The 16,213-nt window shown below is 32.2% G+C and overlaps 1 protein-coding gene across 1 annotated transcript; it reads left to right on the top strand.

Annotated features, from left to right (window-relative positions):
• The first annotated feature begins 3,377 nt into the window (after positions 1 to 3,377).
• On the top strand, positions 3,378 to 6,750 carry LOC134254965 (protein draper-like). The gene is made up of 4 exons (XM_062737500.1): positions 3,378 to 3,462; positions 3,578 to 3,639; positions 3,851 to 3,988; positions 5,910 to 6,750. Exons 1-4 carry the CDS (start codon positions 3,386 to 3,388, stop codon positions 6,662 to 6,664), a joined length of 1,032 nt encoding a protein of 343 aa, XP_062593484.1. The 5' UTR covers positions 3,378 to 3,385; the 3' UTR covers positions 6,665 to 6,750.
• The last annotated feature ends 9,463 nt before the right edge of the window (positions 6,751 to 16,213 follow it).

Below are 16,213 nucleotides of genomic sequence, written 5' to 3'. Positions count from 1 at the left end.
GAACCCAGCAGACGAGAAAGCATTACAATTAAGCTTTTATATTAAATGAAATAAACTTACACAAATGGTGGAGATAAAAACTAGAAAAGAGGCAATTTTGGACAGAGTTTTCAATAAAAATGGAATTCATAAATCTACTTTGCAATTTCTATTGCAATTGGGTTTGATAACGTACTGAAAAAAAAAAAAAAACGTTCAGTTCATAATACTTTAAACAAGCTGATTGTTATGTGTCCGAATTTATTCGGGGCGCATATTGTTTTTGTTCTGTCTGTCTGTTTGTCTGTTTGTCTGTCTGTTGTCAACTTTTACCTTCACCATAACTTTTGAACCGTGAGAGATAGAGACTTCATATACATTCTCCACTAATTAAGCACTTTCAACTGACACCAAGGTCATTGACCTTATGACCTTGGCTGTGACCTTTATGCTAAAAATAGCATTTTTTAACTTTCGCCAGAACTTTTGAACCGTGAGAGATAGAGACTTCATATTTGGTATACATACTCCACTAATTAAGCACTTTCAACTGATACCAAAGTCAATGTGATCTTGACTGTGACCTTTACGCTAAAAATAGTTTTTTTTCGGATTTTCGCCATAACTTTTGAACCATAGGAGATAGAGACTTTATATTTGGTATTCGTACTCCCCAAATTAGGTGCTTTCAAATGACACCAAGGACAATGCTCGTGTGACTTTGACTGTGACCTATTTGCTAAGAATTGTTTTTTAGAACTTTGTTGCACCGGGCGCATAGTGTTTCACAAACACATTTTGTTTTTAATTTATAATCTTATTTTAAAAAAAATTCTTATCAAGTTTAGTTTTAAAAAGTGTCGTCTTATTAAAACAATTAATATTTTCTACTTTATTTCTTAATCTTTAAAAATCACACATATTAATCACCTTCTTAGGAAAGTTAAAAAATAACAACAAAGTCAAAATTTAGACTTATACTGACAAGGACTTACATATATTTTTAGTCGGCGATTGAACTTGATTGCGATAACAACCTTTATTTAATATTTAGATACTTGGGAAATAGAATCATAAAGCTTATTCTTGAGTATTTCAATCATAACTTTACACTGGTTTATTTATACAAATATTAATTTTTCATATATTCTGACAACCTCCTTTTAACCTGAAAATAACCTAAACAGTTTTTACAACATCTGTACAATGGCGATCAATAAGATTTTTAAAGCTCCCAGATCGAGGTTTCTTTGTTCTTTTCATAATATTTATTGCACAGGAGTTCATTGTTATCCAAATGTTTGCTTTAACTACAAATTTATTCAGCCGAAATGTAAATGTAAAAATGGAAAAATAGAAATAGAAAATATAAAGTCAAACAAAGCATTCACCTTTTAGACACAGTCCTCTGCGTATTCTTAAAGAGAAAACGAAAGTAGAATAATATGGGGGAAAAACCCAAATTTCCCTTCAGCTTTGCTTCTGAAAAAACAAATATTAAAAAGTATAACAAATGAAACCCTCAAAATAATAAGATTGCAAAGAATTAAAAAATTGTTATTCTTAAAATGCATGGGATTGTAATTATTTTAGACCAAGAAAATAAAAATGAGATATGGAACCTCGTGTGTGTCATATTCTGGGATCATGAAGCAACGGTAACAGGAAGCCATTTCCTTGCATATAAGAAAGTTGATTCTCAGAGATGCATATGGCGTGAATTGTAATGAGCCTAGTTTACACAAAACTAATAATTATAAGCAAAGAACCAGGTACCATGAGTTCCTGCATGCATAGAATCTATACTTAGAAATTAACAAATTTTGCAAATATACTCCGAAACAGCTCCTGATTGGGGATGATATGGGTATATTAGAATGAAAAATAAAAAAAAAAATATAAATTTTGAACCCAGCAGACGAGAAAGCATTACAATTAAGCTTTTATATTTAATGAAATAAACTTACACAAATGGTGGAGATAAAAACTAGAAAAAAGGCAATTTTGGACAGAGTTTTCAATAAAAATGGAACTCATAAATCTACTTTGCAAAATTATTGTGTTTAAAAAATTCTAATTGTACACTCAAGTACTTTGAAGTTGACATCATGAACATGCTTAAAGCCCGAGATAATAAGTAACGCCTTCAGATTTACCTGGTCTGTATATTCCCCCGTCATTCAAATAAATTACGGTCCATTATTGGGTACTTGAAAATGATTGACATTTAGCTGCTAGTCCCTGTGTATATCTTTTGTTTGACACGCGTGGCCACCATCAAATCAATTTTCGGTTTTCTGATGTTCACCACTAAATCACAATCGCAATGACTAAGCCATTTCGATGCAAACAATTTAAGATTGATTATAATTATCTGTATTACAAACATTAAAAAAAAATGAAAATGTTCCCATAGTGTTTCAATAAAATCAAGATTGTGTAATTTTTTTTCTAATAAAAAGTGCATAGATGACTGAAATCTTGTTTTCACTCGTTTTCACTCTTTTAACAAAAGTCGACCGGTGAGATTTCTGCTTGTTTTGATATTAGATATGTCTGAAATTATGGAATTTTACAATGATAATTTATTATTACTAATGATATTTTTTATTCACAATGTCGAGATCTACTTATTTTATGATGAAAAGTAGGCCAGCAGGCTGTACAGGTAATACCCATGGACGTCCTGTGTATACTGTTTGTGTATAGGGATTAGCGCTTCCCACGGTCTGCACGACTGTCAATGCCTCGGGGTGCCAGGCATGTAAAATTAGTCCTTCCCCTTTCCTGGGAAAACCCTACGGTTAAAAATCTCGGCCTGTAAGTTTCTGCATGACAATATCTGTGTGGATTTTGAAAACCAGATCTTCCGACAATCTATTGAATTCCCATGGATACCAATTGCACCTCATTAATAGCAGACATATTTTGCATTCATATGAAGCTGAATTTGTCATTAATCTTATACGTTAGAAGAAGAAAATACTTGCTGTGGCATAAATATTTATCGACGACTTATTGTCAATTATAAATGGTTATTTCCATTCTTAAGTCGATACGATATATCCCGGTGAAATTGAAATTAAAGACACCACAGAAGTTGACAGCATTTGTTTCATATTTGGATATTTTAATTTGAAAAAAGACGTTCATAGTATTCTAACATTCAAGCTCTTTGATAAACGTAATGATTTTAACTTTTCAATCGTCAATTTCCCTTACTTATAGACAATCGTTTGACAATATCTATGATTTCCCTCTTTGAGTTGATTGCGGAAACAAATGCTAGCAATATTATACATGCTGTAATAAGTTCAGGAAGTATTAAAGATCAAAATGAATATATATTATAGTGTATTTCCAAAATGAAAAATGTTAATTGTAAAAACATTAAGCAATAAAAGCAATGCCATTCGCAGGATATTTGTTTTTGGGTCTGATATTTCATTATGTTCAGCGAAACAAATGCCTTCGTTGTGATGGGTGAGTTTATAATGTAAATAAATTTACATTGTGTGTGTTTTCTTTCTTGTACGTGATAGTTTTGATAAAAGATGAATTGAAAGAAGTTCATTAAAAGAAAAATAATTTTCCCTAGACCAAATGGTACAAAATGTTGCTCAGGATTTCAGTGGAATGTAAAATTGGGAAACTGCATAGGTCAGTATTATGGTAGAATGCCAAAAGCTAACACAATTCATGTATATTGAAATAGAAAAATAAAAGTTTTTTTTTCGTCAATAACGATATTTTCATAAATTTAATTTCGGGTAAAACCCCCTTTAGAATTTTATGAGAACCTGCAATGTTATTGTTACATGTATCAAAATAGTGCAAAATAGTGTATAATGTATATGTTTTGCAATTTTAGAATGTAAAGCTGGTTATATGGGAGAAAATTGTTTCTATAAATGTGCTAGTCCATATTATGGAAGAAGATGTCTACAGAAATGCAATTGCCAAGGAAAGATGTGTCATTTTATCACTGGATGCAATGTGTTAAAAACCAGTTGGCATTTATTTGTATTTTTAGATAATAAATTTTCATTCTTGATAAACAGAACTATTTTTTGCCATTTGAAAATGAACAAATTTTATATGTACAGGATTCATCCACTAAGTTCTTAAATGCTAGAATTTTCTTTATAATGACCACCCAACCGAAAGTGCATAGTATCATTTCAATGAATGAAAATTTAGGTAAAAAGCAAAACACTCTAAAAAGCAAATAAAATTAGGTGTAAATAGTATGTAAATAAGCTTTGCGTTTGCCATTTCGCAAGTTTCGTGAGTTGTGTGATTACGTCAAAACATTAATTTTGTATTTTATCATGCATTCGTGGACACAGGTTTGTTTTGCTTTATAACACACCACTGCTTAGTGATGTCCGAAGATATAGATCTTAAATGAGTAAATTTTAAGACAAAAAAAAGATAATTTATTTATCTCATCGGGATAACAGAGTTATTTTATTTCATATTTCTCGTTTTCGATTTTTTAAAAAAGTTTCTTTCGAATAGTTCAACCGTTCAAAAATCGAATAATTTAAACCAAATACTTATATTATAAAAATTCCCAATTGATTGATTAATTACTGATAATTTGTCTCTGGCATCATTTTCACCATAAACACATTATTTACATTTGGATTGTGTTTTGTTCGAATGGCCACCGTCGCACTATCTTTCAATGTTTGAATAATATAGCAGCATTTTCTTCTCAATATATTCAAAAATTATTGCGATACTAAAGCATCAAAACCTGCATTTCTAGCATTAAAATCATTTTTTTAAGCTTGGGCTCTTTTTATGAAGGAAATAATTATCTTAATAGGAAAACTTTGGTTGGAAGTTTATGACCGTTTAACCCTGAGCCTTATACATTACATGTATCTGCGATCATAGAAAAAAACCCGCAATTTTAACAAAAATATTGTGTCCAATCAACCAGAATCAAAACTATACGGTATTGAATTTTCCAGAAATTTATTTTGGTTTACAACAAGTATATCTAAAACATTTTAGCATACAGAATATCTTTGTCAACCAACTTTCTGAATAGGATCAATATAAAGCAGGGTATGCTGCTCACAAATAAGTTGAATATGCAGAGATTTCAACAGCCTCGTTGTAAGTTTCCTAAATTCAATGGCTGTTATAATGACATTGTTTGCAAATATAACCATAATATAGTAAGCATCCTAGACTTTGAGATCATTGACTCGTATTGTGTTTGACTTTTGTGCTAATTTGTGGTCCTCTGTTTAGGATTGCAGCTTGTGCGACCGGTCAACAGGGGATGCTTACTCCTTTATCTAATGACCTATGGATTTCCAGGAATCCTTGCTTTGTGTCCTGTAGATATATTTGTATTGCTTATATATTTTCTTCATATATATATATATATATATATATATATATATATATATATATATATATATATATATATATATATATATATATATATATATATATATATATATATATATATATATATATATATATATATATATATATATATATATATATATATATATATATATATATATATATATATATATATAAGTTTGTTGTCTTCTTTTTTAGCAATGTTAATATCTCGTTTTATATCTATTGAAAGATCAATTCGATTCAAAATTGTGTATTATAATTAAGAGGAAATGAACACTTAATGCGATTGTTAATGACATTCTCTAAAATTTGAAATGTCGAATTAGAATCAAACCAAAGGTCAATAAGCTATTATGAGGGAACTATGTAATAAGACGGTCATATGAGTACTTAATTGCGTGTCAGTGTGACTTCGAAAAGGCAAAAATGTAATGAAATTAATCGTAAAACAGAATCTTTAAATGCTAACATTTTTTTTTATCAACTGCTGCTGTTTTGCAAGAGGAATTGTATAATCCAAATTGTTTGTTTTTATTCAGATACAACAGAGTATACCTCTGTAAAAGTAACAAGAAGTCAAAGAAGGAGAGGAATTTATTCAACAGAATTACAAGAAGCTATAATTGATATAGAATACGCAACTGATAGTATGACATCAAAGACTGGAAATTTCAATCACAAAGAAAAACATTTCAATAATTTTGAGACAATATCTAAGGAGAGAATAGAATTTATTTACAGGATGATGATTGGCCTATGCGCAATCACAGCCTCATCAACATGTTTAACATACCTTCTAATCTGCTATTACAGGCAAGGTCTCAGAAAATTCCTCTCTTCTTCGATAACCCACGAGAGGAATTTGATAAATGCTCGACAATCTGATACTTGTCTGGAACAAAATTCAAACACTTCGAGCAAAAATCTATACAACTTCCCAGCCTGTCGTCATTCGTATATGGGTACAGTGTCTACGAAGTTGTCTTTCCAAGAAGATAATGGCAGATTATCACTGAAACTTAATATGGAGAAGGAAAACCATGCATTTATGGAAGAAAATACAAAGGAATATTTACAAGGATATGGAGATCATTTCAAGTTTGAAGAATATGAGCTGACAAAAACTAATGCTCATTCGCAAACAGATAACTATCTCACACCAAAATCAGCAAAGATTAAAGATAAAGGCGACCAAAAAGGATGTGAATCATACCTATCTTTAAATCGCACAATACCTGAAGATGGAAAAATTGAAAAGTGTGATGCTGAGATAGAATTCGATGATCTGAAATAACATAAAAAGCTTAACACAATGTTTTTAATCATAATGTTTTTTACAGGTACAACTATTATATCTCATTTACTTCCTTCTCCTCCATGATCAGTCGTTGGCACGATAAAGATCCCTCACTGCTCAATGGCCCTGAGTGCCGAGTAACGGTCAAAATTTGAAGCCCTTCACCGGCATACGGTGACGTCTCCATATGAGTGAAAAATTCTCGAGAGGGACGTTAAACAATATACAATAAATCAATCCATGATCAGTAACGGTATTCCAAGATATGTTTCATCCAAAACACTGCAACTCATATAGTAAATATGTTTTTACCTAAATATATAATTCCTTGGAAGCAATACATTACCTATAAATCCCAAATTATGAGACAAGATTTATGTGTTTACACTTGCATAAATAGATGCAACTCCAAGGACTTGGTCATCATCAGAAAAACATTAATATTCCTGCTGTGTAAATATAATTATATACCCTTTATTTGTTAAATAAGTTTATGCTTTAAATTAAACGCAATATATTTGGAAGTAATAAAACGCATGAACTTTCCAGAATTGACTTACATAAAAAAAGGTGCAATATAATCTGTTTCGGTTGTAGAAACTATGGTATGATATACTGGTGATGAAAATACATTAGTGTTTTATAATGTTCTATTAACTTACATTTTTTCTTTATGATACCGATAAGAATATAACATTTTCTTTTATGATTTTAGTTATAGAGGGTAAAAAGCTTGTATACTGGTCAAACAGTGGAAGGACTATAAATAAAAAAATCCCAATGTATTTGTTTATTATAATTACAAGAACCAACTTTCCAGTGCACTTTCTCGATTGTTGATATGTTTGAAATGGGTTAGTTAATTTATAAGAGCTAAAAACTTTATTTTCGCCGAAACTTAAAAAAAGCTGCCTTAGCTGTTGATGCATAAAGCAGTATGATGTTCCTTAAGATCATGCAAAGTCAGCATTAATATTAGATAAGTTAAATAACTCTCACCTTGAGAAAATAAAATAAAAATGATTTAATTTTTTTTTATACATGTATAATGTTGAAAGAAATCTAAATTTTAATCGGAATACATACTTTATAACTTCCTTACTGTTTATGTCCTGATGGGTCTCACATATTTTTTTCCGCCGGAAATTTGAAAAATTGTGAATTTAGTTTTTTGGCAAAATTTCTTAGTTGTCAACTACATCATTTTGATGATGAATAACTCCTTTCAATCAATCCGTGTCACCAAACTTCGATGTATAGAATGATGCTTCATTTCTGTTTATATATTCATGACCTCAAGGGAGTAGGGTTGGGGCCAACATAGGGAATCCAAAGTTAACATCGGAAAATATAGAAAAATATTTTAGAATAATTTTCAAGAACCCAAGGGATAGAAAAGATGAAACTTATGTAGATGCATCCTGGGTTTAGTGTAGATTCTCAATTGTTAATATCGTGATCCCGGAGGGAGGGGGCGGGGCCACAAAACCATTGGTCCTGAAAAGATGAGACTTATGTGGAAGCATCATGGGGAGGTGCAGATTCTACATTTCTCAAATCATGATTCCTTCGGGTATTATGGGGTCGGTATGGGTATTACAAAGGGGAAATCTAGTAAAGAATAACATGATCAAAGTTTCTCAGCTAAGCGATATAGCTCATTGGCTTCTTGTTAAGCAAGCAGGTTGATTTATTATAAACAAATTAAATGGTTTGGTTATAATTCACGTGCATTGACTAATTGGAAAGATTCAAGATGATCAGTAGCTGGATTGTGTGCTTGGAGTAGGGGTGGGGTGATAAATGACAGGCACTTGCAATACTTGCAATACTTGTAGTTATCGAGTCACAGGAACTTGGTTAAAATGGGTTGCCGTAAATTTTAAACTTCCTAAATTTTAGGTATACAGAGGTATACATGTACTTCCATACCACGTGGTAACTCCATAGTGTTCAAATACGCCATTTGATTTGATTTAGAATAGTATTGGATCAGTCCTCAGTATATTATTGAACCTTTAAGTTTTTTCTTACGTATATAAGAAGGTCATTTTCCAAACAAAGAGTGGTCATGAGCTACACATGATGATAACTTATATCAGTTATCCATTGTAGTTAATCATGAGAAAAATATCGTCGTAGAATAGTTATTATTTGATATTTGGTTAATTTGGTAAAACTAATAAAAAAAAAACCCTGTGTATAAATAGATACCGAGCATTTCGAATGAAACAAGCTTGTCAATTTTTAAAACTAGAATATTAAGGATATGGAGATAACAAACAGTATTCAATATCAAAGTCCATAAAACGGAAACAAAAAACAACTAGCACTACTACTAAACTCCTAAACACTATATAAGACAGGGGATTTGTTACATGTTAAATTCGAAAGTTTATATAAAAATAGTAAAGAGAGAAATCCGGACCGCTATGAAATAACGTCCGGTCTATCGCTGATGATGTTGATTCTTTAAAAAAAATATGTACATTTATTTCTAAAATTAAAAATATTTGTCTGTTCTCCTTAGTTATCACCTTCTGCATGACCCACTGTATTATATGTATATAATTATGTTTTTGTACCTCATTGACGATAAACATGGTCTTGAGTAAATAAATTTAAAATTGAGTATCGGGTTTACTCAAGTGAAGTGCGATTTACATAATTGAACTAATTAATTACGCTAATTTATTACGACATCAGTAAATTGTACATTGTTTCATTCTCTCAAATGGCGTACCTATACACGATAAAGAATAATCAAAGAAAGACAATTTAGAGGGGATACTTTATCATATGATTTTTTGATCTTTTATAAATTTGGAAATGTTTTAGGACTATTTATTGTAAAAAAGAAATAGTTAAGATTAGAGTAAGTAATAAATATGTATGTGGATCGTTCTTGAGTTGGTAACGCGAATTAACTGTAGAGTTTACATTATATTGAGAGAATGATCTTGTTTATCATCATCAGGAAATGAATCTAGTTCACGTTCATTCTGATGAAGTCATTTAGTTGGTATTACAATTAGGGCGAAATGAATTCAATCTGTGCATCAAGAAGTTTCCTTGCTGTTTCTCTGAGCGTTTGTCCTTCTTGCGTTCTGGTTAATCACCGCTACTGTCACATCCTCCCATTTGTGACCCTCAAGTTGGAAATGTTCCCCAACAGAACTTCTCTTTGCTTTTTCTCTGAGCATCTGTCCATCCTGGGTTATGGTCAATCACCACTACTGTCATGTCCTCCCATTTGTGACCCTCAAGTTGGAAATGTTCCCCAACAGGTTCATTGAGTTTTTGGTCCTAATGGTCGACGGTGGTTATTAACTCTCCTGCGGAGATATTCTGTTTCACCAACATACTGTTTGGAACAAACTTTGCAACTGATCAGATAGATGCAGTTGTTTGTATGACAGAACAAATACCCTAGTATTTTGTAGCTGCGGCCTTTAACGCGGCTGTTAAAGCTGTGTGTGTTAGAGCTCTGCTTACAAAGAAAACATTTTCTGTCAGAGCAAAATTTAAAGCCCCAGTTAGGTACATGTAATGGGTTGTCGAATCAGGAGAATCTGGAGAACTGGCAGGTTATTTTGAAAGATACCGTGGGACACTTTGAGAGGGGTAAGAGAGGTCCTAGGGAGTTTTGGTATAAAATTTTGGCAAAAGTTGAAATTACTAAGGGCGGGATGGTATGCGGTTACTAAAGAGACCGGACCGCTATTGTTGTTCTCTTTGTAGCGTAATAGATTGTTCATGCCATGTCCCGCAATCTCATCAATAGCAGCTTTTACGGTGCGGGCATTGTAGCCTGTCTTGACAAGTGGGTCTTAAGAAGACAGCTTTGTTCCTGATATAAGGCAGGGGACGAACAGAAGCGTCAAATTCTGGTGGCTAGACCCTTAGGCAAACCCTTAAATTTGCAAGGGGGATGACAGCTAGTGGGTATAAGATATAGATGGGAGTCTGTGGGTTTGGTTTGGAAACTAAACTCGATTTCACCATCTATCAGATAGATGTAGTATCTAGGAATACGTTTTTCGAATTAGATACGTCTACTGTTAATTTGATAGACTGATGAAAGGTGTTGACAAATATAATGAATGCGTTGAGGCTCTCGCGACATTCCACATACTTCACTTCTATATCATCAACGAAACGCAACCAGCTATGGGGCCTAAATGGTGCGTAAAGTAACAAGTTGCGTTCAAGTCTGCCCATCAAAACATCGGCGTAAGACTGTGCCATTTTTTGTACCAATAGCAGTGCCATTAACCTGCAGGTATAATGTTCTCCATTAACATGAAGCTGTTAAACTTGAGAATGTCAAGGGACTCGGTAGAAGGAAATTGTATGGATCTACTACATGTATCCCAGACTTCTCTACAGGCTTCTCTACCCTAATCGTGCGAAATATTGGTGTACAAAGATGTGACGTCCATAGTCACGGGTATGATCTGGAAGGCCAGTAGAGGGCGTCTTGTTAATGTAGTCTTTGGTGTCCTTGAGATAGGATGGCAATTTCTCTACGTGTGGACGGAGACATAAATCAATGTTTTCAGAAATTTTCTCCGTGGGGTGTCCAATTGCGATAACTATAGGGCAACCTGGCATGCCTTCTTTGTGTATCTTAGGAAGCAGATAGAATTGTCCTGTTCTACGGTCAATATACGTCTCATAGACGTAGATACCATTCTCGTTTTTGTAAAACATTTCGTTAAGAGTATTGGATGGCGATGGAGAATTCTTCAAAAGAACCTGCTAATTCTCCATTTAAACAACCGAATGGCAGAGGTCTTTAAGGAATTCCCGTTGGCTGCATACAGACACCCGAGGAACCTTAAGGACATGGTAGTCAGAACCAGATTGGACAATCCATTACTTAACGGAATGGGAAACAGACTATATTCAATATTTTTAACTCTCCTCGACGATTGTTATGAAGAAGAAAATATAATGTAATGTTTTTATGTGAGCACTTTTGCGCTTGATATATAAAAATATATGTTTTTACAAGTAAATGTAACAATTATCTTATCTTTCTTTAGAAGTGAAATATAAAAAAATATATCAAGATTTTGCCTTTGAAGTTTTTGACAATTTTTCACTGCTTTGTGAAATGGACATAGCTGGTGTTTTCTCCCGGGTACCTCCAGACTTTTCAAGAAACATTCAAAAATGAGATTGGCTGACACCAACAAACTTGAAGCGTTCAAAAATTAATTTGCTAACCACTTTAACCCAGCAGATACAAGAGCACAACATAATGATGCTATTGATTCTTCACTTGTTCATACATTACTGCTTCGCTTTTAGCATCTTCTGATCAACATGTACCATATGGAAAATTTAATTCGCATCTTAAACCATACTGTAAAACATCCGAGTTAAACAACGCCCATTATGAAATGAGATGTTCAAGAAGGACTTAGAAATCAATGGGGATCTCCTAGGGATAAACAAAATGAATATTATGAAAAGTATAAAAAGTCAAAACGTAAATTCAGAAAACTGCACAGACTAACAAAAAAAAAGACTGGCACCAGTCAATATTTGATGATACTGACAAAGTCGCTGAAATTGATATAGGAACCTTCTATAGGCTAAGACAGCATGAAAAAAACCGCTTCGGTTTACGTTTCCCATCACAGCTTATTTATAAAGGAATAACCTCTGAAAACAGTAATGACATGTGTAATTTATTGCAAGAATATTGTTCCTAACGAAGAGTCTTCAACCATCCAGATAAATTCGATGGTATTCGAAACACTTTATAGATGAAAATGTACAGAACATCGCTTATGATCTAAAGAGCAGGGATAACATCCACGGGCGCGGTCGTTGTATCGGTTGAAGAGATTGAACAGCTCACCAAAGGGAAAGCTCCTGGACGAGATTTTCTCACTAACACACCTTATATACAATGGTCATTTTGTGGCAGAACAACTGTGCTTACTTTTTTGATGCTATAATTAGAGAAAAAAAGACGTCCCTGAAATGTTTAAAGTGAGAAAAATTACATCTATCTATAAAGGTAAAAACAAAGATAAATGTATTCCTACCAGTTACATAGGTATTACATTGGCATCTGTCGTAAGAAAATTATTCGAAAAGATACTTTTGTTGAAAATTGAACATGATCTATTTAGAAATGGTACATGTAAATAATTTCCATATAATCTACACTTAATTTAGGTTAGAAATGACTACGGAGCTATTCCTGCTTGTTATGTCCTAAAAAGCTATTAGCTACTATGTAGATAAAGGTTCTGTAGTTTTCGTTGCATTGTTGCTTGGACAAACTCTGGCATAATAGTTTATTTTTTAAGCTACGTTTTGTATTATTTTGTGGTATAAACTGAAAAATTGTGTTTAACCTTTCAAGGTGTAGAGCAAGGAATAGTACTTAGTGCTTATATGTTTCTTGTGTATATTAATGATTTATTACATGATATATGCAAAAATGGCAATGTCCTTTACTGGGTGATTTACACATTCCAAGTATTCTATTCGCATATGATACTGCTCGAATGAGCAATCCACCAAATTCTTTACAGTGTTTACTCAATCATGTAGAAAACTATGCATTTACCTTAAATTGTATTCTATTGTTGTTAATAACTCTGACAATCAGCCCGTTGTATATGCAAAAATATGGAAACGGGTCGTGCTACCGTCTGCCTTTCCTTTACTTTTGCGAGATATGACCGTTATTGCCATTAAGGTATGTCACTCGCAACAACAAGTTTGAATTAGTGCAAAAACAATTCGCCAGGCTAATTCAAAGATTTTCAATGTCGCCTACTTTCTCACTCCATAAGTCTGAACAAATATTTGTACAATATCTAACAAAATGGAAGTGTATTACATTGTATAATGATCGTTGCCTAAACAGTTTACACACTGTAATAACAAAGTCTTTTTCCTACAGACTGTCGAAACCTGTAGTGTTCTAGCAGAACATTGTACATATATAAATACATATGTATGTTTTCTTTTTTGTTTTATGTTGAAACATTTCTTATTTTCTGATCATTCAAATTCTCCATTAATTTTGCGGAAATAAAGTATATCTTATCTTATGTTTGTCCAATTATCTCAACCTTATATGCCCCGATATATATTGTATCTTTTTGTATTGAGCACTTGTGAGCATTCCTTTGTGGGGGTGAGGGGATTTAAATGAAATGAACATAAGTACACCTGGTGCAATTTTTAATCATGTGAAGGTCATGAACGCAAATTATTCACACCTACTGTATTCTTCAAATTAACTGCAAATACATTCAACGAATATGCAGAAATGACCAATATTTGCCCCCAAAATCACACTTTGACGGATAAATATATAATAATGTTTTAAGTAGAGGGATATCTGCAAACTTCAAAGCACTGAATATTTTCATAAGCCATTACGTTAATTTAAAATTTCCATGATTTCTACAAGAGAAGGTGTTTATTACGTCGATTTAATGTATAGATCCTGCGGTCTAGCTATTATTTTATCGAAAAAGTTGAACAAATGTAATTCATTCTTTCCTCTTTCTAAAAAAACACAAAATCTGAAAAGTTCTGACTCACAAAATCAAAAATTGTCAAAAACCTACTTTAAAACTGTAACGTTTTTGTTAATTTAGATTCCTTATACAAAACATACAATTCAGCTTATTTCAAGAAATTTCCAAACTTTTAACTTTTGGGGCAAAAATATGCAATATATAGTTACATATAGTTCTTTATAAATGCTTATAACGACAGTTTCTTTGCTGATAGTTACACATTTATATTTAAGCTACAGTGCAATTTGGTATTTCAGACCGTAAATTGCTTGTTTTTAGTGTTGTTAATTGATTTATACACCGTTCACAATGGCATAGTCGGTAGAGCGCTCGCTCTGTGATCGTGAGTTCGAATATCAGCCAAAACAGATTCAAGCCGAAAAAAATGCAAGCAACTGTTCCTTCGCCAAGCTCTCGGCACTTGAAGTGAAAGTTTCCGTTCCTTTTAATGAGACCTCAAAAACGAGGTCCCTTGTCACAGCAGGTGTATTAAAGATCCCTAACTGCTTAATGGCCCTGAGTGCCGAGTAAAGGTCAAAATTTGATAACCTTTATCGGTATATGGTGACGCTCTCCAAGAGTAAAAAAATCTCGAATGGGATGTATATCAACAATCAATCAATCATTGATTGACACTAACATTAACTAACTGTTAGATTAATATGATTGGAAAACTGGCAGATATGTTTATATAGTTGTACTGAAAAACTTCAATTTCATGTTTTGCTCCGATAATATTAAACCTTTTATTTGTCAACATGCAACAATAGTTTTGGTTCCAGTGAATCTGAGTTCATTTGCAAATAAAAAACAGAACAACATATTTTTATGTAATAGTTCATTTATTCATTTTACCACAAATATATCTGATCAGATGATGAAATTAAAATCAAACATTAATTAACAAAAAAAAAAAAAAAAATGAATAAATGGCAATAAATAAGCAAAGGTTTGGTTAAAAAAATAATGTAACCTGATAAAAAAATTAAATGTAATATAATAACAATTTGAAATCCAGTTTTTTTTTTCAGGAATATCATACATGAGATGTAAAAAAAAACCCCGCAGAATATAACAATAGTTACTGCACCACAAAAAAAAAAAAAAAAAAAAAAAAAAAAAAAAAAAAAAAAAAAACAGTCTGAGATATAGGACTAATGAATTGTTTCACAAATTTATTACAGGGTGTTTGTTGGTGGTTATATTGAATTTAAAAAACTGTAGGTTGAGTAACTGGCATATGAGTTTTATATTCATGTAAGTTTCTTTATATTACCAGGTTAAAAAAGGACCTGTGTTGAAATTTCATGATGAAACAATCCAAAAAGGCTGTTTTCAATAAGTAATTTTGACGACCGGAATCAACACGTCTTCACAATTTAAAGGAAGGTCTAGACTGTTTTGCACTGCTTGAAAAAGACAAACTGACTTATGAAATTTTATAGATTCTGTCTATCTATTAAGGACAGATGATACAAACAACCTTTTGTCAAAAATTTAAAAATAACAACTTAAGTCTTTTCTCAATGAGTAAAATGAATAGGTTTCTCCGCGTAGTTTTTAATGTTTTATTCAAATTGTCAGTAAAATGGGATTTGAAGTGAAATCTTTTTATATTGATAAAGAGACTCCAGGAAGGACAACTCAATAAATAATAATTCCATTTAAAAAGTCTCAAAATGAAGCTTGAAAAATTGAATCTTTTCATGCAACAATTTTCATTATATACCTCTCAATATGCTGCAAGGTTCTTTGAAGTTCTCAGAAAGGTCTTATTAAAAGTAGAAATTTTTACCCCGTAAAAGCATTTTAAAATTACTTATACGAGGACTGTTCGAAAATTATGGAGACATTGTGTATATTTTGTTTTCTAATGAACGTCTTTCGCTGAAAATTTGCATATACGTTTGACAAACATTAAGAATTAATATAAGCAAAAAAATTTTACAAATATTAAATATTTTCTGTACAATGTTATATAAATGCG

The sequence above is a fragment of the Saccostrea cucullata genome, unplaced genomic scaffold (genome assembly GCF_032062105.1).
Source record: "Saccostrea cucullata isolate Sc308-1 unplaced genomic scaffold, CSIRO_AGI_Scuc_v1 ctg1599, whole genome shotgun sequence".
In the NCBI taxonomy this organism is placed as follows: domain Eukaryota; kingdom Metazoa; phylum Mollusca; class Bivalvia; order Ostreida; family Ostreidae; genus Saccostrea; species Saccostrea cuccullata.
Note: the sequence above shows the minus strand (reverse complement) of the source record. Positions and strands in the feature narration are given on the sequence as shown.